Genomic DNA, 25,559 nt, shown 5'->3' on the forward strand with positions numbered 1-25,559 from the left:
TTACATGATATCATGTTTACATAAAAACAGATTTTACATGATATCATGTTTACATAAAATAAAATTTCAACCAAATTTTACATGATATCATGTTTACATAAAAACAAATTTTACATGATATCATGTTTAATAAAATAAAATTTCAACCAAATTTTACATGATATCATGTTTACATAAAAACAGATTTTACATGATATCATGTTTACATAAAATAAAATTTCAACCAAATTTTACATGATATCATGTTTACATAAAAACAAATTTTACATGATATCATGTTTACATAAAAACAAATTTTACATGATATCATGTTTAATAAAATAAAATTTCAACCAAATTTTACATGATATCATGTTTACATAAAAACAAATTTTACATGATATCATGTTTACATAAAATAAAATTTTACATGATATCATGTTTACATAAAAACAAATTTTACATGATATCATGTTTAATAAAATAAAATTTCAACCAAATTTTACATGATATCATGTTTACATAAAAACAAATTTTACATGATATCATGTTTACATAAAAACAAATTTTACATGATATCATGTTTACATAAAAACAAATTTTACATGATATCATGTTTACATAAAAACAAATTTTACTTATCATGTTTACATAAAAACAAAGTTTTCTTAAAATAAATATTTCCTTGTATTAAAAATTAACCTGGTGATGAAAAAACAAAACAAAAAAGAAACAACAACTGAGGTTTATTATCCAGTTGTTTACAATGCATGTAGGTCAATCGTAAGAAACAGATGTAGACCTGAAGTTGTCTCTTTCAGTTTGCTTATTTTCTGGGTTTTTAAAACTTAATTGATCCAAAATAAATATGCTGTCTCTTTATGACAATCTGAAGTTTAGATCATTTCTACCTAATGAAATTGTTCCTAGGTCTAAAAATTGTTAGTGAACATGCAGACAGACAAATATTTGAGAATTATCCAATTTTCTTTCAATATTATTTTCCAAAATATTTAATTCACCTGTATTTTTTTTTGTCTATTTATTCTTATTTTTTGTCTATTTATTTATTTTTGTTGTCTATTTATTTTTTTTTGTTGTCTATTTATTTATTTTTGTTGTCTATTTATTTTTTGTTGTTGTCTATTTATTCTTATTTTTTGTCTATTTAGCATCCATCCACGTTATAAAGAAGAAATAGGATCCCGCCTTCTTCTTGGATTGAAAGGTCTTTCCAATACAAATCAAATCAATCCATTTCAGGGACCGTTTCCACAGAGATTCATTGTTTCTAAGTCAAAAATACTCATAGAGTATGATGCATTTCTTGATTTCCGGAATGTTTCAAATTTTGAAGTGAGTGTAACTTTTATTAATCAGATTTTGTTTTATTTTGCTGGCTTAATGGGAAACCAATGCTAAGTTATAAATTTCTACAATTATGTAAATGCAACTTCGTTTGTGTTTGTGTGTGTATGTGTGTGTGAATTCGTTTCTTATAGACAACGAAATGGCTGAACAGATTTTCTTTAAAATGTAAAGAACTTTAGTGTATAAGTCTGGGAGTGATCTTAGTTAAGTTTTGTCTCAGAATACCTCCAATAATTACTGGTAATCGATAATCGAAACCGTTATTTTAATTTATCTATCATCGGTAAAGCCATTTTTTCCATGTCGTCGCTTAGCAACAATGATAGAACAACGGGCTGAGAAAATTCTACGGTGGGTAAGTTGATAGCATATTTTTACTTCTTTTTTGTTTTTTGCATGACGTGGTTTGTCGGTCCAAACTCCACATGTAAATTTCTTAATGTTTTTTTTTTTTGTTAACTGGAAAGAAGTTTATATAAAATAATTTTATAAAATAAACAGCAGGTTCTTTAGAGTGCTATGTAGAATAATATATATCTGGGACTAAGTTACTACATGGAAGCATGTGAAGCTTCCTCCCAGGCGATTTCACGGATTTTGATGACAATAAAAATATAGGAGTGTGAAATATTCGTTGATCATCATTCAATGCCGGGCAACGTCGGGTCGCCCTGCTAGTATTTGATATTTCTGATATAAAGTGTTGCTGTGATTCACATTATGGAAATGTTTTCACCTTTATACTATTTCGCTTTCCTCTGGTGCCATTTGTTGGAGTCAGTGACCTTCTAAAAATATAAACATAGTCAATCACACTAGACATTAAGTTTATCAATCTGAGAAAATTAACACTAACTATCCTATTGAACGTTTAACTTAGTGTAGTGCTATCATACAACGAAGTGTGTATCTTGATGTTTTTTATTGTTTTTTTTTACTCTACTTTACTCCAAACAAGGCATATCGCCACTTGGATGTAAAGGGCTACTAATTGGGAACATGTCTAAGAAAGATTAACAAGATGTTGGTTAACATTACATTTGAACTTCTGCATATCAGTATAGTCAGGTAAGCAGGAAAGAAATTCCAAAGTCTAATTGTCCAAAGGAAGAAGTTATTAGAGTAGAAATCTTTCTGGCATTTAGGGATCTTAACAGTGAAGGGGTGTGATTTTGTTGCTAAGCAGGATGTTGCTGCACCAACAAAGATATCCTGAGGTGGAATCTTAGTGTTTTGAAACAGTAACATAAAATCCTGGAGTGCAATAATTACATTTCCATTTAGTGCAGCGGTTGACCATTATTTTGAGCCCACATAGTCTTTAGATCTTCAAAATCTTGTGATCTGTTGGCTAGCCGAATAGGTATTCAGTCACATTAAGATTAGTAATTAATTATTTACAGTTATTAATAAATTTTTAATATTAAATTATTAATATTAATTAAATTATTAATATCAATTAAATTATTAACATTAATTGATTATTTTAATTATCTAAACTTTGAGAAAAATGATCATAGCAGCTGAGAATTAAACATTTTATAATAAAGTGGTTAAGTCTCTATTTTCTGTCTTCAGTCAAGGGAAGTAACTCATATATCATCTGACATGTTAACAATGTGGACAGCAATTCGAAACATATAAATAATATAAATGATTGTCTCTTTTAACAATTCCTTGTCATTGTTTTCATAAACCTTGGATTTCAAAAAGCAAAACTTAAATCGTTGGCACTGGGCAGAATGTGTTTTGTCAATCTCAGTGTTTTCGGCAACTGTTTGCTTTCTCATGATGACAAAAAGAGAAAAGGAAGAGTTCAACAAAAAGAAAAAGTGAAAGAAAGGATCAATAAAAGCAAAGAGAAAGAAAGAAAAGAACAAAAGTCACTCGTGGTAGTTAAACCATCGACCCGACCCAACACAAATCTGTTGCCAATAACTGTCAGCTGCAGATAACTTGATCTTTACCCATCTAAGTACTGAATAAATCAATTTATCAACAACAAATATGACAGTGGAGAAAAATATGATTGACAAGAAGAGCCGCATTTTCCATCAGCATATCAGCTCCCTGGAATAAGCTGTCATTTGAGGTTGTCACAGCACCAGCAACAGATCAATTCAAGACGAAGTTGAACAGTTGCTGGTCAACTATATATAACTAAATTTGCAGTGCCCCTCTACCCCTGCTTCTTTGTTTGCCTTCCTTTAGTTTCTTTCTCTTCCTGGTGGTGACAAAACATAATATAATGTTTTAACCCATGCCGAATAAATTGAATTGAATGCGTTTAATATGAGGTACAGTGATATTTTCACGCAAGAAAATGTATTATCTGATAGCAGCTTCAAGTTCAATTCAAGACTGTGCCAAAAACAGGAGCAACCTTTCATTGCTTTGTGTCAAACTAGTTAATAAAGGCGTTAGATTGTGAGAAGTTTTGAGGATGATCAATTGAAAAAATCAGAACTTTTTGGAGTATCAGAATAAGTATTAGAAGAATTTGAATCTAATTTCCAATTACAAAAACAATTCTTTTAATTATTTTTTTTTCTTACCCTCATTTTGCATGGTTGGTACAAAGGATTAAAAGATAAATATTTATTGATTTTAAATTATCGATTAATGTAAAACTTATGGATTATTATAACAAATTTAAGTAAAAAATGGCACTGGAAAAATATTGTTCAGTAAAAATAGCACAGCTAAGAATGGCACAGTAAGAAAAAACTGGTACAAGTGAAAAATCTAGATGAATTTAGTAGCACATTCTTCAGTTTCTTTTTTCTTTTTTTATTTTGTTAAATTTTAAGTTAATGCAAGTTAAATAAATAAACTTCTTTCAAGTTCAAAAAAAAATTATTTAAAAAAATGTCCTTTCAATAAATAAACCTTTCGTTTATTTCTTCATTCTGGTAGAACTAAATTATATGCTACCGAATGTTAATATATCCTACTGCCTCCACATACATTCACTGGTCTATATTCTTCATAAGCATCTCTCTTCGGTAGTCTCTATTTTCTATCTTCAATCAAGGATAGTAACTCATAAAACATGTAAATAATATAACTGATTACCTTTTTTTACCATTTCTTGTCATTGTTTTCATAAACCTTGGAATTACCTTTCATTCTAGGTTTCCTGCATTTGTGCCTCAAATGGGAAATCTAAGTTCTTTCAATGGTATCCAGCCACAGCATCACTTAATATGACCAGCTCTCTGAACGTTATCATCCCTGAAATGTGCTCTAACCCAAGTCATCGCATCTATGGTGTCCGATATGCTTGGAGTGCAGTTCCCTGTCTGTTAAAGAATTGTTCTGTATATGGTAAAGGAAAACTTTTGCCTGCTCCACCATTTATCAGAATGTTTCAAACCCAAAAAAATTCTAAAGAATTTTCAGAAACAACAGAGATTTTATCTTAACCAAATATTCTTTGCTTTTTTAATTGTTTTAATTAAAGGAACGGTTGGAATGGGATTAATTAAAAAATGACAGACATGAATTTGCTAATGTGACACTTTCTAAGGCAATGACCAAAATGATATTATTTAAACAATGACAAATATGCATTTGCTAATGTGACATATTTTAAGGCAATGGTCAGAATGAAACTAATTAAAAATGACTGACACGGATTTGCTACCATGACATTTAATTACCTAAAATTAATTTCTTGACATTAATTAAAGAATAAAGTATAATAATTATAGTTCCTTTGTGTTCCTAAAAAAAGGAAAAGAGAAATTTTCATGTATGCCCTTGCTGTGAAAAAAAAAAAAAAAAAGAATGGAAAATTTCAACAATATAGTTTTAGTGACATTATCTAAACGAACTAGAAGACACATGTGACCAGATAAAAATGGAAGTTCCAAGTTCTTTCAATGGTATCCAGCCACAGTATAACTTAATAATAACCAACTGAAAATTGTTTTGATCAATCCATTTTTTTTTTTTTCAAATAAAAAAATTAATAGTCGTTAATTAAGATTGTTTTGTTTTTTCTGTTTTATTGTTCTTTGTTTGTTTTTTAAAATCGTTTTCTTTAAAACAAACAATTCATTTGTTTTTCATTGTTTCTTTTTTTTAAATCGTTTTCTTTAAAACAAACAATTCATTTGTTTTTCATTGTTTCTTTTTTTAAAATCGTTTTCTTTAAAACAAACAATTCATTTGTTTTTCATTGTTTCTTTTTTAAAATCGTTTTCTTTAAAACAAACAATTCATTTGTTTTTCATTGTTTCTTTTTTTAAATCGTTTTCTTTAAAACAAACAATTCATTTGTTTTTCATTGTTTCTTTTCTTAAAATCGTTTTCTTTAAAACAAACAATTCATTTGTTTTTCATTGTTTCTTTTTTTAAAATCGTTTTCTTTAAAACAAACAATTCATTTGTTTTTCATTGTTTCTTTTTTAAAATCGTTTTCTTTAAACCAAACAATTCATTTATTTTTCATTGTTTCTTTTTTTAAAATCGTTTTCTTTCAAACAAACAATTCATTTGTTTTCCATTTTTTCTTTTTTAAAATCGTTTTCTTTAAAACAAACAATTCATTTGTTTTTCATTTTTTCTTTTTTTAAAATCGTTTTCTTTAAAACAAACAATTCATTTGTTTTTCATTGTTTTTTTTTTAAATCGTTTTCTTTAAAACAAACAATTCATTTGTTTTTCATTGTTTCTTTTTTTAAAATCGTTTTCTTTAAAACAAACAATTCATTTGTTTTTCATTGTTTCTTTTTTTAAAATCGTTTTCTTTAAAACAAACAATTCATTTGTTTTTCATTGTTTCTTTTTTTAAATCGTTTTCTTTAAAACAAACAATTCATTTGTTTTTCATTGTTTCTTTTTTTAAATCGTTTTCTTTAAAACAAACAATTCATTTGTTTTTCATTGTTTCTTTTTTTAAATCGTTTTCTTTAAAACAAACAATTCATTTGTTTTTCATTGTTTCTTTTTTTAAATCGTTTTCTTTAAAACAAACAATTCATTTGTTTTTCATTGTTTCTTTTTTAAAATCGTTTTCTTTAAAACAAACAATTCATTTGTTTTTCATTGTTTCTTTTTTAAAATCGTTTTCTTTAAAACAAACAATTCATTTGTTTTTCATTGTTTCTTTTTTTAAATCGTTTTCTTTAAAACAAACAATTCATTTGTTTTTCATTGTTTCTTTTTTTAAAATCGTTTTCTTTAAAACAAACAATTCATTTGTTTTTCATTGTTTCTTTTTTTAATCGTTTTCTTTAAAACAAACAATTCATTTGTTTTTTATTGTTTCTTTTTTAAAATCGTTTTCTTTAAAACAAACAATTCATTTGTTTTTCATTGTTTCTTTTTTAAAATCGTTTTCTTTAAAACAAACAATTCATTTGTTTTTGATTTTTCTTTTTTAAAATCGTTTTCTTTAAAACAAACAATTCATTTATTTTTCATTGTTTCTTTTTTAAAATCGTTTTCTTTAAAACAAACAATTCATTTGTTTTTCATTGTTTCTTTTTGAAAATCGTTTTCTGTAAAACAAACAATTCATTTATTTTTCATTGTTTTTTTTTAAATCGTTTTCTTTAAAACAAACAATTCATTTGTTTTTCATTGTTTCTTTTTTAAAATCGTTTTCTTTAAAACAAACAATTCATTTGTTTTTCATTTTTTCTTTTTTAAAATCGTTTTCTTTAAAACAAACAATTTATTTGTTTTTCATTGTTTCTTTTTTAAAATCCTTTTTCTTTAAAACAAACAATTCATTTGTTTTTCATTTTTTCTTTTTTAAAATCGTTTTCTTTAAAACAAACAATTTATTTGTTTTTCATTGTTTCTTTTTTAAAATCCTTTTTCTTTAAAACAAACAATTCATTTGTTTTTCATTTTTTCTTTTTTAAAATCGTTTTCTTTAAAACAAACAATTTATTTGTTTTTCATTGTTTCTTTTTTAAAATCCTTTTTCTTTAAAACAAACAATTCATTTGTTTTTCATTGTTTCTTTTTTAAAATCCTTTTTCTTTAAAACAAACAATTCATTTGTTTTTCATTTTTACTTCACAATCAGCAATTCTAGATTAGAACTTGTTGATTACCCACAAAAAATCATTTAAACAAAGTAGTACAAAAATGAAGTTTTTTCTATTGCACCCTTAAAGTTTTGGTGAATTTTGGGAAGCATTACGGTTTTAAAGAATTTAGTGTTAACAATAGGAGGTGAGGTGGTCAAGTAGTTAATGACATGGACTGACGAGCTGTGTGCTCCAAGTTTAAATCCAGTTTGTTCCACAAAAATCAATTTCACTTAGAATATTGGCAACCTCCATATGGTACCTCCCATAAGTACCCAATATCTTTCTAGAAAGAATTCTGATTAGAAAAATATTGGGGAAACCAATACTAACAATAGAATCTTCAGATTCATACGAAATGATATTCAGTACTAACAATTGATGCATGCAGTTTATTCCGTGTTTCAGCAGTTCTGAGCATGAAAAAATGTTTCTGAAAGTCACGGGAGCTGTGCTGCATTTTCTAACTTTGTAGGCATATCCACATGTATTAGAGAGATGGCGATTTAAAGGGTGCTTAAGATTGGGTGTCGTTGGTGAGATGGTTTATAACTTTGTAAATGTTTATAATATCAGAGCTTCAATGAATTTGTGACAGGTAAGTATAAGAAATACTACTACTGCTCCTATTACTACTACTATGAAAATAACGGTAAAAAGATGATGAAATATTTCTCCTGGTTTTACCATATTGTAATCCCCTCCTTTCTTTATTTTTCTCTCTGTTCTTTCTTCTTTTCTCTTGATTTCATCTGAAGCAAAATCAAAGAATACATACAAAAAACGTGAATGATTAAACTTCCTTTCGACCAATCAAATCAAAAATCATGAATAGAAAAAGAAAATAATAGGTTAAAAAAAGTAAGTTCCAGCAGTTAGAAAGTGGCGGCGAAGAATCCATGTCACCTTAGTGTAACACTGTCTAAGTACAGTCTATATATATATATATATTTTTTTTTTTTTTACATGGGTGTCACCACTTATCAAGGCCCAGAGGCTACTCAAGGATAAGGGTTAATAGGTATACATTAGTCATTGTGATTTTAGCATAGTAAACAGTGGGAATTTTGTAACTTGGATTACTTAGCGGGACGATTCAATTAGAACTTGTTCACATTGGACTTTTTCTTTTTTTTTTTTTTTCATAGGTATCAACACATTATCAAGGCCAAGAGGCCACTCAAGGATAAGGGTTAAAGAGTGTACAGTAGAAATTGGACAATATAATAATCATTAGTAATGAAAATTTGTTAAATTTGATAACTTATATGGAACGGCTCATCAAGAACTTATTTACGTTAGACTTGAAGACAAGTCAGCCGGAAAGCAGGAAAACGGAAGACAATTCCACAGGCGTGCAGTTCTAAGAAAGAAGCTTTGTTCATGGAATCTACGTTTAGGTTTAGGCACAGATAAAGAGTGGGGGGAATTATTGATAGTGTTTACAGCTAGACGAGTGTTTCTTGTGAAAGTTTGGCGAGTTGGACCTTCCGTGCTTCTTCTAACCCAAACTATATCAATTTGACAATTCAAACATATTATCAATTCCAAGACCCATGCGGCACAAAAGACTGTTTTCTCTTTAGAGTAAAAACTAAATAATCAGATATGATTACATATAATATGGGACACTTTCACCAAGAACATTCATTAAAGCCTTCTCAATTTTGGAACCAGAAAGAAACGCTAACATAAACATTTTTATATTGAAGTCAGAATAAATATATTTTGTTCAGTTATTATGTGTTGTATTTCATTACAAAACAAACCTGCATACGACCACAAATCTAATTGCAGGCAAATCGCCTCTCCAATCACCGATATCCATAACAAATAACACCCTACCTGATATTCTTCCTTCAAACTCCTCGACCTAACATTCACGGGCAATATGAACTGGAGCAAATACATTAAGGACATTGAAAAGGCTGCTGCAAAGAAGGTGGGCTCCCTCTATCTAGCTAGAAGACTACTCACACCTGAGAGTATCCTACAAGGCCACAATCACCCGTGCATGAAGTATTGTTACCATATCTGGGCTGGTGCATCTACCACAAGCCTCTCCCTCTTAGATAGGGTCCAAAAAAGAGTTTTCAATCTAATAGGCCCCACTTTGTCAACTAAGCTCCAACTCCATGTCCTATCGGCACAATGTTGCATCTTTGTGCCTGTTTTACAAGTATTTTAATAAAATGTGCGCTGATGAACTCATTGCAGTTGTGCCTCCTTGACGTACATATTCCAACAAACCCGCTTAGCAACAAAATCACACCCCTTCACTGTCGAGATTCCTAAATGCCAGAAAGCTTTCTACTTTAATAGTTTGTTCCCTCGAACAGTAAGACTTTGGAATTCCCTTCTTGGTACCTGCTCCCTTGACTGTACTAATATGCAGAAATTTAAATGTAATGTAAACCAACATCTTGTTAATCTTCCCTAGGCATAGTCCCAAATAGTAGCCCCTTACTTCCAAGTGGCAATATGCCTTGTTAGGGATGAACGTGAGTAGAAACACAAAAAAAAAAATAAAAGATGTCATTCAGAGCATGATGAGTGTCTAATGACATGTATTCACTTAATTGCACATTTCTGAACAGTTTCTTTTCAGCTGACCAATATTCTGAGCAACATAAAATTTAAAGACTGATGATACGAATTCTACTTTTGCTCACACCACAGATATATCAGCCTCTCGTCCCACCGACGAAATATTGCATCCCTCTGCCTGTTCTACAAGTATTTTAATGGTGAATACTCTGACGAACTGCAAGCACTTGTGCCCCCACAACGTAAATACCCTCGACAAACCCAACAAGCAGCTAAATCCCAATCCTACACAGTGGAGATCCCTAGATGTAGGAGAGCTTTCTACTTTTTTTTTTTTTTTTTTGCATAGGGATCACCACATTATCAAGGCCAAGAGGCCACTCAAGGATAAGGGTTAAAGAGTGTACAGTAGAAATTGGACAATATAGTAATCATTAATAATGAAAATTTGGTAAATTTGATAACTTATATGGAACGGCTCATCAAGAACTTATTTATGTTAGACTTGAACACAACCATATTGTAGTCAGCCGGAAAGCAGGAAAACGGAAGACAATTCCACAGACATGCAGTTCTAAGAAAGAAGCTTTGTTCATGGAATCTACGTTTAGGTTTAGGCACAGATAAAGAGTAGGGGGAATTATTGATAGTGTTTACAGCTAGACGAGTGTTTCTTGTGAAAGTTTGGCGAGGGGGGACCATAGATTGAAGCTCAGTCGAACACTTTCCATGAAAATAACGATACATCAGAGACAAACTCGCAACATCTCTTCTGTGAGATAGAGGTTGCAAGGAGGAGAAAAGGACATCTCCTATGAGGCTACGAAGTCTATTTTGAACTCTATCAAGGCAGGACAAGTCCTTTCTAGCAGCTCCTGTCCAGATGTGGCAACAGTATTCCATCCTTGGACGTACCTGGCTCTTATATAGATAGAGAATAGAATCAGCAGTGAGATATTTACCGGATCGATAGAAAGATCCCACCATTTTTCCAGCGGCCTTGGCAACAGATTTGATGTACGTGTTCCATTTAAGATCAGGAGTAATGGTCAAGCCCAGAAGCTTGTCAAAACTTGAGGCCTCCTGAAGACGAGAGCCATTCATTTCAATTGATGCCAGTAATTTCGTCCCCACAACCGCTAGACTTTGGAATTCCATTCCAGCTCCCTGCTTCCCTAACTGTACTGACATGGAGAAGATCAAGTGTAACGTGAACCAACATCTTACTGCCCAACTCCCTACATAGTACCCCACATAGCTTATGGCCCTGATAGTAGCCCCCTACACCAAAGTGACAATGTGCCTTGTTTGAGGTGAAAATGTTAATAATGTTATATATATATATATATATATACAGTTTTAAATAATAATCCAAGTAAGGTTCATATTATTTAATTAATTGGAATGCTTATTGAGATGAGTATTATTTATTAATTTATTTATTGCAGATTATTATCCTCATCTTCATAGTTGTTGTTTTCACAACGTTTTGGTCAACTATTCCTCTGGCCTTCGTCAAGTAGTAACTGTGACGGGATAGGAACTCCGAATCTCCTGACTGTATTCTCAGCAATCACTGCCTTCCATAGTTGTTTTTCGTCTCACTACATTTTGGCCAACTAAGCCTCTGGCCGGCTTTAGGTTGGATTGAAAGGCAGTAATTGCTAAGAATGCAGTTAGGAAATTCAGAGTTCCTATCCCGTCCTGGTTACCACCTGACGAAGGTCAGAGGAATAGTTGGCCGAAACCTCGTTAAAACAACAACTAAAAGATGAGGATAATAGTCTTCAATAAATAAATGAACAAGTAAGGTTTGTTCCACAGTGTAAACAGTTTGGAGCATCTTTATTGTGTCTATATAATAGAGCTCAATAATTAATAAATCTATTTACTTTTGATAAAATGTTTATTCATACAAGCATAAATTAGCTTCACATTAAAAAAAAAACATATTTCAATTACAGCTATAAGAAATCTGACATATTCAAACCAACATGTCGCTTCATTTTGTCGGTTTATGAAAGCATGAAGAAAATACATACTTGCTTGAAGATGTCATACTTATTACAGCTGCCACTGAAACATATTTTTAAATGTGCAACTAAATTATATTTGTATAAATAATTTTTTTTTATTACAAATACAGTTTTAAATAAATGGTTGGAAAGTGGTTAACAAGAATGGTGATACCAAGACACTCTTGATAATTTTAAACATCAGAGGTAGTTCTGATGATTGCTGCTATCCACAAGAGCCCGATTAGCAATAGTCATAACATTTTTTTTATTACTTTTTTACCCCAAACAAGATAAGTTTACAAATATTCTTCTTTGTTATATTTAAATACAATATTTTTATCCAAGGATTGCGTGAAAATGAAATGAAACAAGAAATTGTGGAATATAATTGCGTAAAATAAACATTTATTTACAAAAAAAAAAAAAAAAAAATCATAAAAGTCAATAAATATTTATTTGAAAAAACAAACAAACATTTAGTTTACGGATATTCTTATTTATTATATTAAAAAACAATAATGAAATGAAACAAATAAGAAATTGGGGAACGTAATTAGGTGGGGGGGGGGTCACTAACTTAACTAACACTGTCTACTTCCTATGATGTATCGTGACGTAGACAATAGGCAATGGCTCGAGTAAGTTAATATGCGTGATTATCCAAAAAAGATTTTAAAAAAAAAAGCGTTTATATTGTGGATGTAAATATGAAATAAAAGAAAAAGGAGAACTGCTCAACATTTGGAAAGAATTGAACAAATTGTTTAAAATGAACCATTTTCAATCAGTATACAAGTTCAAAAAGAAAAATGTCGATAGAGTTGAAGAAAACGAAACAAAAACAACAATGCGTAAAAAACTGAACAAAAGAAAAACGACGTCATATTAAATCAACAACGTCGACTTGCATCTGCAAATGGATATCGGAAGTGAGGAGACGCTTATACCAAAAATCTGTGGGACCACATTAGAAAGCAAACTTTACAAAAGAAGTCACCACTTATCAAGGCCCGGAGGCCACTCGAGGATACGGGTTCATGAGTGTCCAGTAGTCCATGGGAAAATGCCGTACTAATCGTTAGTAGTAGGAATTGGGTAAATTAGATTACTTAAGGGGATGGCTCATGAAGAACGTGTTCATATTGGACTTGAAGACAAGCATATTGTAGTCAGTTGGAAAGCAGGAAAACAGAACAGAGTTCCACAAGCGTACAGCTCTAAGAAAGAAGCTTTGTTCATGGAATATACATTTAGGTTTAGGCACAGATCCAGATATAAAGGCTTTTTTAAAAGAAAAGAAGTGCATTGAGTTTTTCCTTTTCTTCTGTTTCCTTGTGATGGATTCTACAACGTGTTGGGCCTGTTAAAATGTAACAAAATCGTTAACAAAAAAAGATGTACAACGTTACAGTTGGCTAGAGAAAGACATATATGTGTAGATTATAAAATAAGTGTCAATCACAAAGTTTGCTTGGATTCATATCCTATATCTAGTGTTGAAGTTGCATTACATGAACTGGGGAAAAAAGGGTGCTTTTACAGTAATAGATTTGAAAAGAGGTCACACTAAAAAAGGGTAAGATAAGAAGTACATTGATAAGAATATTCATAAGGTGTCAAAGAATATATATAAAGATACAAAAAATATAAGAATAAATTTAACAAAGACTAATTTACATTCATGTCCCAGAAAAGTGAAACCATAGAATCATGTGAATATGGATCCTGCAGACGTTATTGGAATGGAACTTGTTTTCTGTTGTGGGGAGAAGTATATATTCTTATGTATGTGGTCTATATACTTAAGATATGGCCGTCTGTCTTTTTATGTGCACATGTGTGTATACAATTATTGGTGCGTGTGTGAATGTGTGTGTTACATATAAGGAGATCTTAAGACACGTATCTTTGTTTCTGTTTCTTAGTCAGTGCACCCTCATGACGATTCATGCATGCTCCCAAAAACACGGCTGGGATATTATTGTTTGGAAACGGTCTTTATTTTGGATTTTCTACATTCCCTGGGAAGCCCCTGCATCACTGAATCGAAGTCTCTGACTGTCTTTTTTATCTGACTAACTGACTGCGATTACCCTGACTAACTAGAAACACACATGTGTCGCCTTTTTATGTGTATGTGTGAGGGTGATAAAATCCCGTTAACCAGTTCACACTGAAAATGCACTGACCTGCCTCATGACTCCTTCTAGCATGCAGGTGCAATATGTCGTCAATGGAAGTCAATGAGTTTGAAGCCTGTCAGTCTTAACCTTTCGACCTTTATGCACTTAACTTGATCACAAGCAAGTTGGTTCAAGCTAGTTCTGCATTAACTGCGTTATTGTCACACAACACCTTTATTAATACACTGACTCGTTTTCAGGTAGGCCTGAGATAAATTCTGTGTTAGACAAGAAAAGTTCTATAATGAAACAGATTCTAACAGTTATATTTCCCAGAAACGGCATACCAAAACCTCTGGTATTTGACAATGCACCAGAGGTTTATGCTAAAAATCTTTATTTATGGTTGAAAAAAAATAGTGTGTAAACCATATAACATGCTAACATATCTTCAATTGCATGAGTTTGCAGAAAGAATGAGACTAGACGTGCACCAGAGTGCCGACATGCAACAACAGCTGATGTATGTAAACACCAAGTGATGAGGAAGAAGGAAAGAAAATATTATTGAAAAAAAAACGACCCTTGAGGTGAGAGAAAACGTGTTACATAGGTGGCTTGAGAGCGGCAGGAAAAGATGTGTGCCAAACATGGCTGAACAGAGACAGAATACCACATGTTTAACACGGCAGAGTCTTGTTAAGCCCATTGCCATGCGAGAGGAATTTCGAACAAGAGATTCTGGAAAGTACCTCTAAAGAAAGGCTGTTGTTTCAATTGAAAAAATAAAATGAGTTTTTTTCTTGTCTTGATTTCTTTGAGACTGTTTGCATACCGAATTTAAAGAAAAATTTGAGCTCGACAAACATTTTTCACGGTTTCCTAACATTACCCTGCAACAAATGCGAGGAGCAAAATCACATAGGCTTATGCACATTCTCTCCCGCACAGCAGACGCAACAACAAAGAAACAATTACGGGACATCCCTATCAACACATAGGAAGAAGTTGAATCAACAATACGAGTTGAGATGCACTACGCACGCTGATAAACTCACAACTTGGAAGTTTTGTTGACAGCCGGCAACCACAGCCACTGTTCAACATGAACGAATGTGCAACAAGCGCCCATCCAAACAATGTACACACACTACCGAAGACTCACTTGCGAAGACAACTGGACACATCACATCAACACTAACAAAATTTTCCTTCCAAACGAACAATTCACTTCACTGTCCAAGCAACTCGTTGCACATGTCAGCACACAACAAAAACCAAATAAACAAATGCCACCCTAAAAAAAGAGTAAACGCTTTTTCCACGCATAAGTAAATACTTTTTTTTACGGACACACTCTGTTTTTGACGTGTTTTTCAAACAACCACACCAACAGCAAAAAAGCAGGACGAAAAGTCAATTGCCGAAAACATTACTTACAAATATATATATATATATATATATATATATATATATATATATATATATATATATATATATAAATATATATACACTGCATATATTTGTTTTTTCCTAGGAAGGGGAGTATTGCGCGAGCCTTTTCTAGTCTCACACAAAAACACGCGTTCACATCTCAAGCTATATTACTTGTCATATACATACGTGCACACAAACATACACGCGCACGTCAACACACGTACATATATTCACGTTCGTGTACATACACTCACATTCACGTGTATACACACCCACATGCTAACGTACACACATGTACTCACATACGCACACATGTACGCACACATGGACAACGTCACTTCTCCTTTCAAAGCAAATCCACACGTGCGCAAAAGACCACTGGAAACACCTATAAAAGCAAGAGCAATAAGCAGCTTCTTTCTTTTCAGACCAGCTTCCGAGGTGAGTGGTCGGCGCACCAGCCACCGCCGTTTCGGCAGGTGTGCCTCACGCCACTTGCTACCATGAGGGGCAAAAAGCTAACAGACAGTACGTACACTTTATACGCTTTCTCTCTCCATGAACTGGATTGGCTTTCTCTCTCTCTCTCTATCTACAACTTGTGCCAGAGAACACCACCACGTAACTGACTGCTCTATCTTTGTCTTTGTCTACACGCTGGACTATCATTCCAATTTCCACTACATTACTCACTTTTCCCACGCGCGAACAAATGATAGTGACCCGAACGTGAGATGAACACACATTTCCTTTTTTTTCTACACCACCAGTCCCGCAATAAACGATGGTTACACCCGAACGCGGACATGAACATGTGTTATACCTAAAACATTCATTCTTTCAACAGTAAATAAACGACACGTTTATCTTATCCAGCAATTGAGTCTTTGTTTCCTTCATTCCATTCGTTTCATTATTTTCTTTTGTAACGGGATTAGGATTTATATATCCTAGTCCTCTACAATGGTGACTGCTTCATTTACTTGCGCCAGACTTTTCCAGGATTGACCATGGAGAAGTTGAAAGCTAGAATCTTTGACGGTCTTCAGATCCGACAGCTTATCAGAGATCCCTAGTATGAAAAGTCAATGAATGAAGAGGAATTGGAAGCATGGAATACATTTGTTCTGGTAATGAAGAACTTTTTTTGCAACAATAAGGCAGAACTTGTCAACAACATGCTGACTACTTTTATAAACCTGCAACATGAACATCAAAATACACTACCTATTTTAACATATTGACTGGTCTCCTGAGAACCTGGGTTTAATGAGTGACGAGCAGGCAAAGAGAGATTCCACCAGGATCTGAAAGAGATGGAGACTAGGTATCAGGGTCGCTGTGACACAATCATGATTACTTGACTACTGTTGAAATCTGAAGTGAATCCCCCCCCCCCCAGCCGCTGAGCATTTCAGGAGTTCAAAGATTCGAAAATTCAAGCCCTGAAGTTGGAATGATAGAGAAGCAACATGAAATTTCCGTACTTATCTTTATCAATACCAGCCATTCAGTTTGCAGTAATCGATGTTTCTACCAGGTAATCAATATATGCTATTATTAAAACATCTTTTTTTATTTAAAAAATATATTTAGGATGATATGTGTTGACAAAAATCAGTTGATAATGTCACAAAAAATGTAATTGATTTTGTCACAAAATCTGACTTCTTTTTTTCAAATCTTGCACAAGGTGCACAAAAACCGGATCTGACGGAGAGAAAACGGATGCCATTGCGAAAATGTCCTAAATCACTTATAGAAATCTAGACAACATTAAAAAAGGAAAGAATTGTTGCCAGTGTTATTTTTACCAGCCACTTTTTAAGACACTTGTATTAAAATATTTTAAAATTAAAAATATGTTTTAATGACCTTTGACCTTTGACATTTGACCTGCTGTAAAGATAAAACCGGGGAGGGAATCCTCGTCGAAGCGAACCAAGAGTGATCTCCCTTACTAAATCAAACATGGCTGCCCCAGCGGACCTTTTCAGACAGCTGATCCAGTTTTTTTTCACTGCAGCTTGCTATGAAGAAATATTAGTTCGCCGAAACTTTTTCCATGGTAAGTGAAAATACTTCGTTGTAATAGATCGGCTTTATATAACTCTGAAGACGTGTGTAAGGAAAGCCACGAGTAAACCATGTCTGAGCGAGAGAAAGAGAAAAGGAAGAAACTGAATATGGTTACGTAAATGCAAGTTCGATTCCACCCGGCAATTGTACACACGAGATTGCATATTGGCTCATGTACATCTTTTCTTCGATGTTGATAATATTCGGATCTTAACCCATTAAAAGTATACTCCTAATTATAACATGAGAACTAAATAGTTAAAGTTTGCATCAACGTTCGATTTCCTTTTTTAACGGAAAACTGAAAACAAAAACAGGTTGTTTCTTTTTTCTTTTTTCAGTTTGTGTACGTCTCCAACGTCCCAAGATGTCATTTTGTAGTTTTAAAATTAATTTAAAATATTCATTAATATTGAATTTAATATGTATTTTATTTTAACTTTGATATTAGAAAATATTAATTGAAAAAAAAAAAAACGCTCTAAGTTTTAAGAGTGAGAGACGATAGATTAAAAATTAAAACGTGTTCATCTTCATCAACGTTTCGTCTTTATTTCGAGACTTACTATAATATATATATATACATATATATATATATATATATATATATCCAAGTTTGAAATTTAAATTTGTGTGTGCCAAAACAAAATCAGTTTACTTAAAGAATCGATATTTAATGAAATCATTATGAATATCTTTGTTACATTTTAAATTGCAATGCAATTAAAAAAAAAAAAAAAATTGGACGCTGAAAACGATTTTGAGGGTAAACCTCTCTTAAGACTAAAATTATCGTATTTATTTATAGCTTATGCAGAGAAGTTACCGTGCTATTTAAAAAAAATAATGTTTTCAAGTTTTACGTTATCTTTTATATAATAAATTGTTAGGTGAAAGTACTGAGTAGTTAAAAAACACTCCCTCCCTATGTTAAGAATGGGCTTCTAAATGATATCATTATTTCAGCACGGTACCTTCAAAAAGACGAAAAAAAAAAAAAGGTACTTACGTAGATAAGTACCTTTTTAACAAATTAAAATCTGAGAAAACACGCCACGTGTAAAAACAGCTATTTTGTTTTAAAATTCGTACACTTACAATTATGGCCTAATTAGTTTTTACACTGATCATTTAATTTTCCCCCTAACCTCCAACGCTTTCGATGAATCGTTTGTCCCGTTACGGCATTTTTTTTTCTTTGGTGCTAATGCACTTACTGATCCGCGCTATTTTTTTAAATCGTATTTCTAAGTTTAATTAAAGTGTTTTATTTATTTTTTTTTTTTTTATTCAATTGTAAGGTTGAAGTACAGAATAGGTACAAAACACCCTTCCCTCATTTTAAGATTTTTTTTTTTTTTTTTTTTTTTTTTTTTAATAATAACGTTATTTCAGCACTGATTAATAAGTGTTGCAGGGGGAGTCAGGACTACCTTTTTTGTATCATTAAAAAAAATTATTTTAGAATTCAATGGAATACCAAACTTCATTCACAAGTTGTGAAATTCTTTACGGTACTTATTTAAAATTACACTTATATAAAAGAAACGGAGTTGTTTTACGCATAGATTCGAAAAAGTTGTCAAAAAACAAATATAACAAATGTTATCAAAGGCAAGATAAATTACTTTTCTACCTAACCGGATAAGTCTTTAGTGTTTTTATTTAATGTAAAATGTTTACTAGGTTGGAAAAACACGCAGTGTTTATTGGTATATTTGAAAAAAGACAAATGCCGGCGAGGTCTCTGTTGATTACGTTAAGTTTGGGAAAATAAGTTCAAACTAAAAAACTATACAAAATACGGTTAGAAATTCGCTCAATATATTTTAGGAAAATCTTATGTACGTACTAGTCACGGAACGAAGATGTCATATTCGAAAAATCACGTAAATTGATTTTTTTCCCCCCTTTTAATACTGAATTTATCCATTATAAAGTTTATTTTAGTCTCGATAGTTCGAATTGAATCCCCCCCCCTTATGTATGTTGGATCCAAAAACATGGCCAATCAAAAATCCTACGCCCATTTCGTCTTAATATTTGATTTTCTTAGTTAAAAAACAAAACTACTTGATTACTTAACTTTTGGAATATATTTTCGTTCCTTAACGTGTGCGTACATCATAAAGGTTTTTCTTTTTTTCTTCTTTAATAAGTGTAATTTTGAAGAAGCACCTTCTTTTTGAATTAAAATAAATAAAATTTTTTCATTTGTCCCACGTCATCATTAAGGATTTCCCAAATTAACTACACACATTTGACATAATTATTCATTCATGGTTATTGAGTTTTTGACATGGTTTATTGGTTTAGTCATTCATTGGCAACACGTTTTCTTTCACGAGTTCTCGGAAATTGGAGCTACCCAAACCAGCATATATTCTCAGAATCATTTTTATGAATGAACCGATCTGTTACTACATTTGTAAACACGTGCTTGAATTTTTAGGTTAATTCATATTTCACTAGCACTCAGCTTAAGTAAAAAGCAATTTATAGTAAATTTCTTCGTACACGTGAAACGGTGAAATGAAAACGCAGCCAAAAAATATAGTCGCCATTTTTCATAAACAAGTCGAAACGAGGCTAAGGGCATAAACTACAGGTCATAATTTGGCGCTTCTATATTATAATAACGAAAAAATATTAACTTTTAAGTGGAACAAATGATACCTATATTATATTCCAGATTGCCTTATTCCTCCATCTAAACTTTATCAAAAACTGTTTATCAATAATAATTATTTTTTGAAAGGCGTGGATTGAAGTGGAATTGGAAGTGTGGAATGCATTTTGTTCTGGTAGCGAAGAACTTTCTTGGCAACAATAAGGCAGAACTCGTCAACAGCATGCTAACTGCTTTTATAAACCTGAGCTGCAACATGAACATTGATATTTATTTACTGTTTGATTCATTTTATGTTATATAGGGTTTGAGAGTATTTTGCTTTAACGTTTTCCTTAATTTTTAGATATATTACTATTTGCAACATGATGATTACATGAGTGAATCTCTTGACAAAGGTTTCCTTTCTAGGGCAATTGCTCTTGACATATCAAAGGCCTTTGACAAGGTATGCCATAAGGGCCTACTTCACAAGATTTCCAGCTACGGTATTATTGGAAATGTTTTCTCAATCATTAAATCATTTCTCTCCGATAGGCTCATAAGAGTAGTGGTCGATGGACAAAAATCAGGCCTGCAGTATTAATGCTTGAGTCCCTCAAGGGTCAATCCTGGGCCCAACTCTCTCCCTGATCTACATCAATGACCTCCCTAAACACATACTTAAATCATTCGTTGACATCTATGCTGATGACACGATCATCTACGGCAACACATCAAAGGCTGTAAATGACAAAGCTCTCTCTGATTCTCTCTCCGCTGATCTCGAGCGTGTGGTTCAGTGGGGGAAGACGTGGCTGGTTACCTTTAATGCATCTAAAACCAAACTCCTATCTTTACATCATCAACGCTCTGATCTCCATCTGGCATCAACTGAAATGGATGGCTCCCGTCTAGAAGTCCCATGTTTTGACAAGCTTCTGGGTTTGTCCTTTATTCCTGATCTTTAATGGAACACGTACATCAAGTCTGTTGCCAAGGTCGCTGGAAAGATGGTGGGATCCTTCTACCGCTCCAGAATATATCTCACTACTGATGCAATTCTCTATGTATATAAAAGCCAAGTACGTCCAAGGATGGAATACTGCTGCCATATCTGGGCAGGAGCTGCTAAAAACAGCCTATCCTGCCTTGACAGAGTACAAAATAGACTTCGTGGCTTAGTGGGGGATGCCCTCTTCTCTACCCTGCAGCCTCTCTCCCACAGAAGAGACATTGCGAGCCTATCCTTGTTTTATCATTATTTCCATGGCAGGTGCTCGTCTGAACTCCAATCTCTGATCCCCCCCCTCGCCAATCCTTCACGAGAAACACCCGTCTAGCTGAATCTACTGTGAAAAATTTCCCCCACTCTTTATCTGTGCCTAAATCAAAGCGTAGATTCCATGAACAGGGCTTCTTTCTTAGAACTGCACGCCTGTCGAACTCTGTTCCGTCTGCCTGCTTCCCACCTGACTACAACTTGGATGTCTTCAAGTCCAACGTTAACAAATTCCTAATGAACCACCCTCTTAAGTAAACGCTTCATTAAATCTCCACACTAACGTACTGTACTTGCAATAACCCTTATCCCTGAGTGGCTTCTGGGCCTTGATAATGGTGCCCACCGTTTAAAAAAAAAAAAAAAAAAAAATTCAATATTTTTTAGTTAATGGGCATAAAGTCTATTGAATGTGACTTCTGCTTTCTTCCATAAGTTTTAAATCATTTTTTTTAAATTATATATTTAAGTCTTCATATTCATGAAATTAAATGGATATGAAAATTTCGGCTTTATATGAATTTTATGAAAATTATGTATTTTAATTTAAAAAGAAAAATGGTAAATGTGCATGTCGAGCATGGCCTACATAAATAGAAGGCTGTTTCACTAAATCCGCAGAACCTGCTGACATCACAGAAGAACGTACGACATGGTTTCAGAATTGATTTTTTTTTTTTTATGACATAGTTAAAATAAAGTGCCAAATACAGTAATTTTTTTTTTTTTTTCTTTTCTTCACCGTTTCAAAATTTTAGTCAATTTTTTAAAATATTGACTAAACTATCTTTTGTTTATGTTAGAATGGTTGTTTTTGTGTCATTTCAGTCGTCGGTTTGTGTCACATGACCATTTCAACTTGTAAGCATGGGCAGACGACAATTACGAATATTTAGGCAGCCTTCAGATATTTTGGCGTTGAACCACGGCCACCGAGAGTAAGCCACGGTTGAACCCTTAACAACTTTTTTCATCTTCGTGAATGCAGTTTTCTTATGTTATGAAAATTGTTTACGTAAATTATTTAATTATTGCAATAACTTGACATAAAAATGTCGAAGTTTAAATACACATTAGTTTAACATACTTTCATACTATAGAGAAGTTGAGACGATTGATCTTTTAATTACTTAAATATAATATTTGTCATTTTTGGGGTTTGCAGACAATTTTGTGAAGACCAATTTATTTCTAGGAAAATATCTGAGAATTAAAAAAAAATATGTTGACAGTCAATATTCAAGTTTGAAAAATTGAAGACCCTTAATTTATTGTATTTTTCTTGGAAGGATCTGAGAATTAGAAAAGGAATTTGTGACTAAAAGTCATTATTTAAAGTTATATTTGGAGAAAACCCAAATAATTATTTAATAAAGGAGAAAACAAAACTCGAATGTATCCTATATTTTTTGATATTATCAGAAAATATTCAGAATATTTTGTATTTTAGTCGGTAACTAATTATTTAAGTGTCATTAAATTAAAATTTGTTAATCCAAAATGAAAAAATGAAATGTCTTCGAAAATTTAACGTCTGCAGCCCAGAGATGTTTATTTCTTTACTAAAGAAAAGAAATTATTTTAAAATAGAACAGAAAACATCTTATAAAGATTGAAGGTGGGGTAATCTGACTCGCTACTTGCTTTTTCAATTGTCTTAAATACTTAGAATAGATTCGTCAGACAGTTTTTAATCTTAAACTTTGACAAAATGGATATAGAACCCTAGGACACGGCATTAATCCATTTTGATGTTAGTGAAATTGCTGTATGGCGGGGCCTAAGCAAAATTTTATACAGTACATATTAAAAATTTGTAACAAAATGCAGTACATTATATAATACACATGTATATAATCAAATAATATAAATAACACCATAAGGTGGGGGCAAATAATGTAACGAGGGGAAGGAAAAACATATTCCACATTGTAACCTGAAAAAAAAAAACATTGTGTGTGTGTGTGAGTGAGAGAAAGAGAGAAAAAGAAAAAAAAAAGGTACTAATTGACCATACAACGAATGTAGACACAAGGCAAAAACTAAATGTTAGGATATAAATATTTTAATTTCAGATTTTAAGTAATGTTTTATTTATTACTTGAGAAAAAAGAAGAAACCCAGATTTGCCCAAGATTCGAAGTAACTCTTTCAATTAAGAACTGTTTTCTTGAATTTGTCCCCAGTCGTGTAAGATTTCCAACAAAAAAAGCATTTTTTTTTTTTTTTTTTTTTTTAAGGAATTCTATTATCTGCCAATTTTCTTTTCAAAATTGTTATTGTAAAGTTTCAACTGAGTACTATGTTTTTACCTTTTTAATTTGAAACCTATTTTTGTTGGAAAGATAGCCTAGTTTTGAAATTTATTGTTTCTATGTTCCTTAAATCCCCCCCCCCCCGACAAAAGGAGGGTAGACCTGTAAATTCACCCTTGTCCGTTACTCAATAACTACACCTTGGAATTTTTTTAAATTCTGCACAAACATTAAACATGATATGAGTAAAAAAAAAAACAAAAAAAAACATATTTTCTGGGAAAACTCTAGTTACCCCCCCCCACAAATATATATATGCATACATATATATATATATCTCTATAATATAACGCTGAATGTCTGTGTCTAGTCACGAATAGGCTCCTATATGGTTGACTATTTTAAAAAACTGATTACATATGATAAATGTATCGACACAGGAATGGGTATGTTTGATCTGGCAGAACAGTAGTTCATTAAAATTGTGGGGGTCTGCGTTCGCGCCTGGTCCTCAAAGTATGGAAATAAAAAAAAAAAAAATAAAAAAAAAAACGGTTACAAGTGTTTTTGATAAAGATGTACATAAGAATACTTTGATAAGTATGTTTTAACTTAAATAGGGATGGTATAATAAAATTGTGGGGTCTGCGTTCGCGCCTGGCCTCCATAGAATGGAAATAGGCACAAACTTTAATAAAGACTTTTCATATCTATCTGCGTAAGTATACTTTGATAATTATGTTTCAGTTTGAAGAAATATGGTATAATGAAATTATGGGGTGTTCATTCGTGCCTGACCTCCATAGAATGGAAATATGTCACAAAGTTTAAGTTTTATTATAGATCCACAGAATATTGTGATAAGTGTTTCAGTGTGAACAGGTATGGTATAATAAATTATGGGGTTTATCTATTTAATTTTACTTTCATCATATTTTGCTTTAGTTTTGATACCCCCCCCCCCCAAATTCGAAGCTATCTCTTTACAACCTTTCCTTTTCATAACCTATCATACTTTCATAAATCAGTCCATTTTCTGTAGGCTGTTTTTGAACCCAGTCAACGACGGGTACTTTTGCTAGTATATATATATATATATATATAGAAAGAGGTTTGTTTACTATATTCTTTTTATGCAAATATTACAAGTATAAATCATGTAGATTATTTGCATGAATATAATAACACGTAATAGTTAACTAAAGATGATCATCCCATGAGAAAACTGAAAAAACTAAGAAAATGAATGTTTAAAAAAATATGCAAATTAGCTAGATCTTTTGCTCGTGAATGTAATTCCACTATCCATATATAAGTTGTATTTTCTTTTTAAATAAATAGAAAAAAGGTGTTTTTAATATGAATACGCAAAAAAACCCTAAATTTATAGGAGTACAGATTAATTTTAAAATGCTCACATTTTAAAATAAGCTTTGTAATAGTCTATCATCTAACCGTGACCATTGTACTTTCTATGACCTCAGCAAGTTATATTACTTTAGTGAAATGGCCTTCTATCTATGTAGGATACGCTCAACTAGGTTAATATGCATGTTTATCAAAAAATATAGAAAAGAATCTAAACTTGCGAAAATTGCAGTCAATGGATTTTATTCCCAAGTTAAATGAATGGCAACTTTTATTTTCGACATCCAAATATTTTGATTTTTTTTTTTTTTGTGTACCAACTTGAATTATGTGCTGAATCTTGCTTTTCATTATATTATGAAAATGGCAACTATATTTTTCCGGTTGAGTTTTTATTTTGGTGCTTCATATGTACGATGAAATTCACATAATTTACTGCTTTTTA

At 32.0% G+C, this 25,559-nt stretch overlaps 2 protein-coding genes across 3 annotated transcripts in view; both read left to right on the top strand.

The window, feature by feature from the left end:
• The window catches only part of LOC145288074 (sialate O-acetylesterase-like), a 43,218-nt gene extending 37,884 nt beyond the window's left edge, over nucleotides 1-5,334 (top strand). For both annotated transcript variants that reach the window (XM_080136132.1, XM_080136131.1), the window contains exons 8-9: nucleotides 1,152-1,335; nucleotides 4,485-5,334. In XM_080136132.1, coding sequence (XP_079992258.1) covers nucleotides 1,152-1,335; nucleotides 4,485-4,775 — 475 coding nt within the window. In that variant the 3' untranslated portion in view covers nucleotides 4,776-5,334. The remainder of the gene's footprint in view (nucleotides 1-1,151; nucleotides 1,336-4,484) is intronic.
• Nucleotides 5,335-17,237: 11,903 nt separating this feature from the next.
• The window catches only part of LOC145288075 (mannose-P-dolichol utilization defect 1 protein-like), a 172,848-nt gene continuing 164,526 nt past the window's right edge, over nucleotides 17,238-25,559 (top strand). The window contains exon 1 of the mRNA XM_080136133.1: nucleotides 17,238-17,590. Within this exon, the coding sequence (XP_079992259.1) occupies nucleotides 17,494-17,590 (97 nt within the window). The 5' untranslated portion in view covers nucleotides 17,238-17,493. The remainder of the gene's footprint in view (nucleotides 17,591-25,559) is intronic.

Source organism: Euprymna scolopes, chromosome 11 (assembly GCF_053919585.1).
Source record: "Euprymna scolopes isolate OS-2025 chromosome 11, ASM5391958v1, whole genome shotgun sequence".
Taxonomy (NCBI): Eukaryota; Metazoa; Mollusca; class Cephalopoda; order Sepiida; family Sepiolidae; genus Euprymna; species Euprymna scolopes.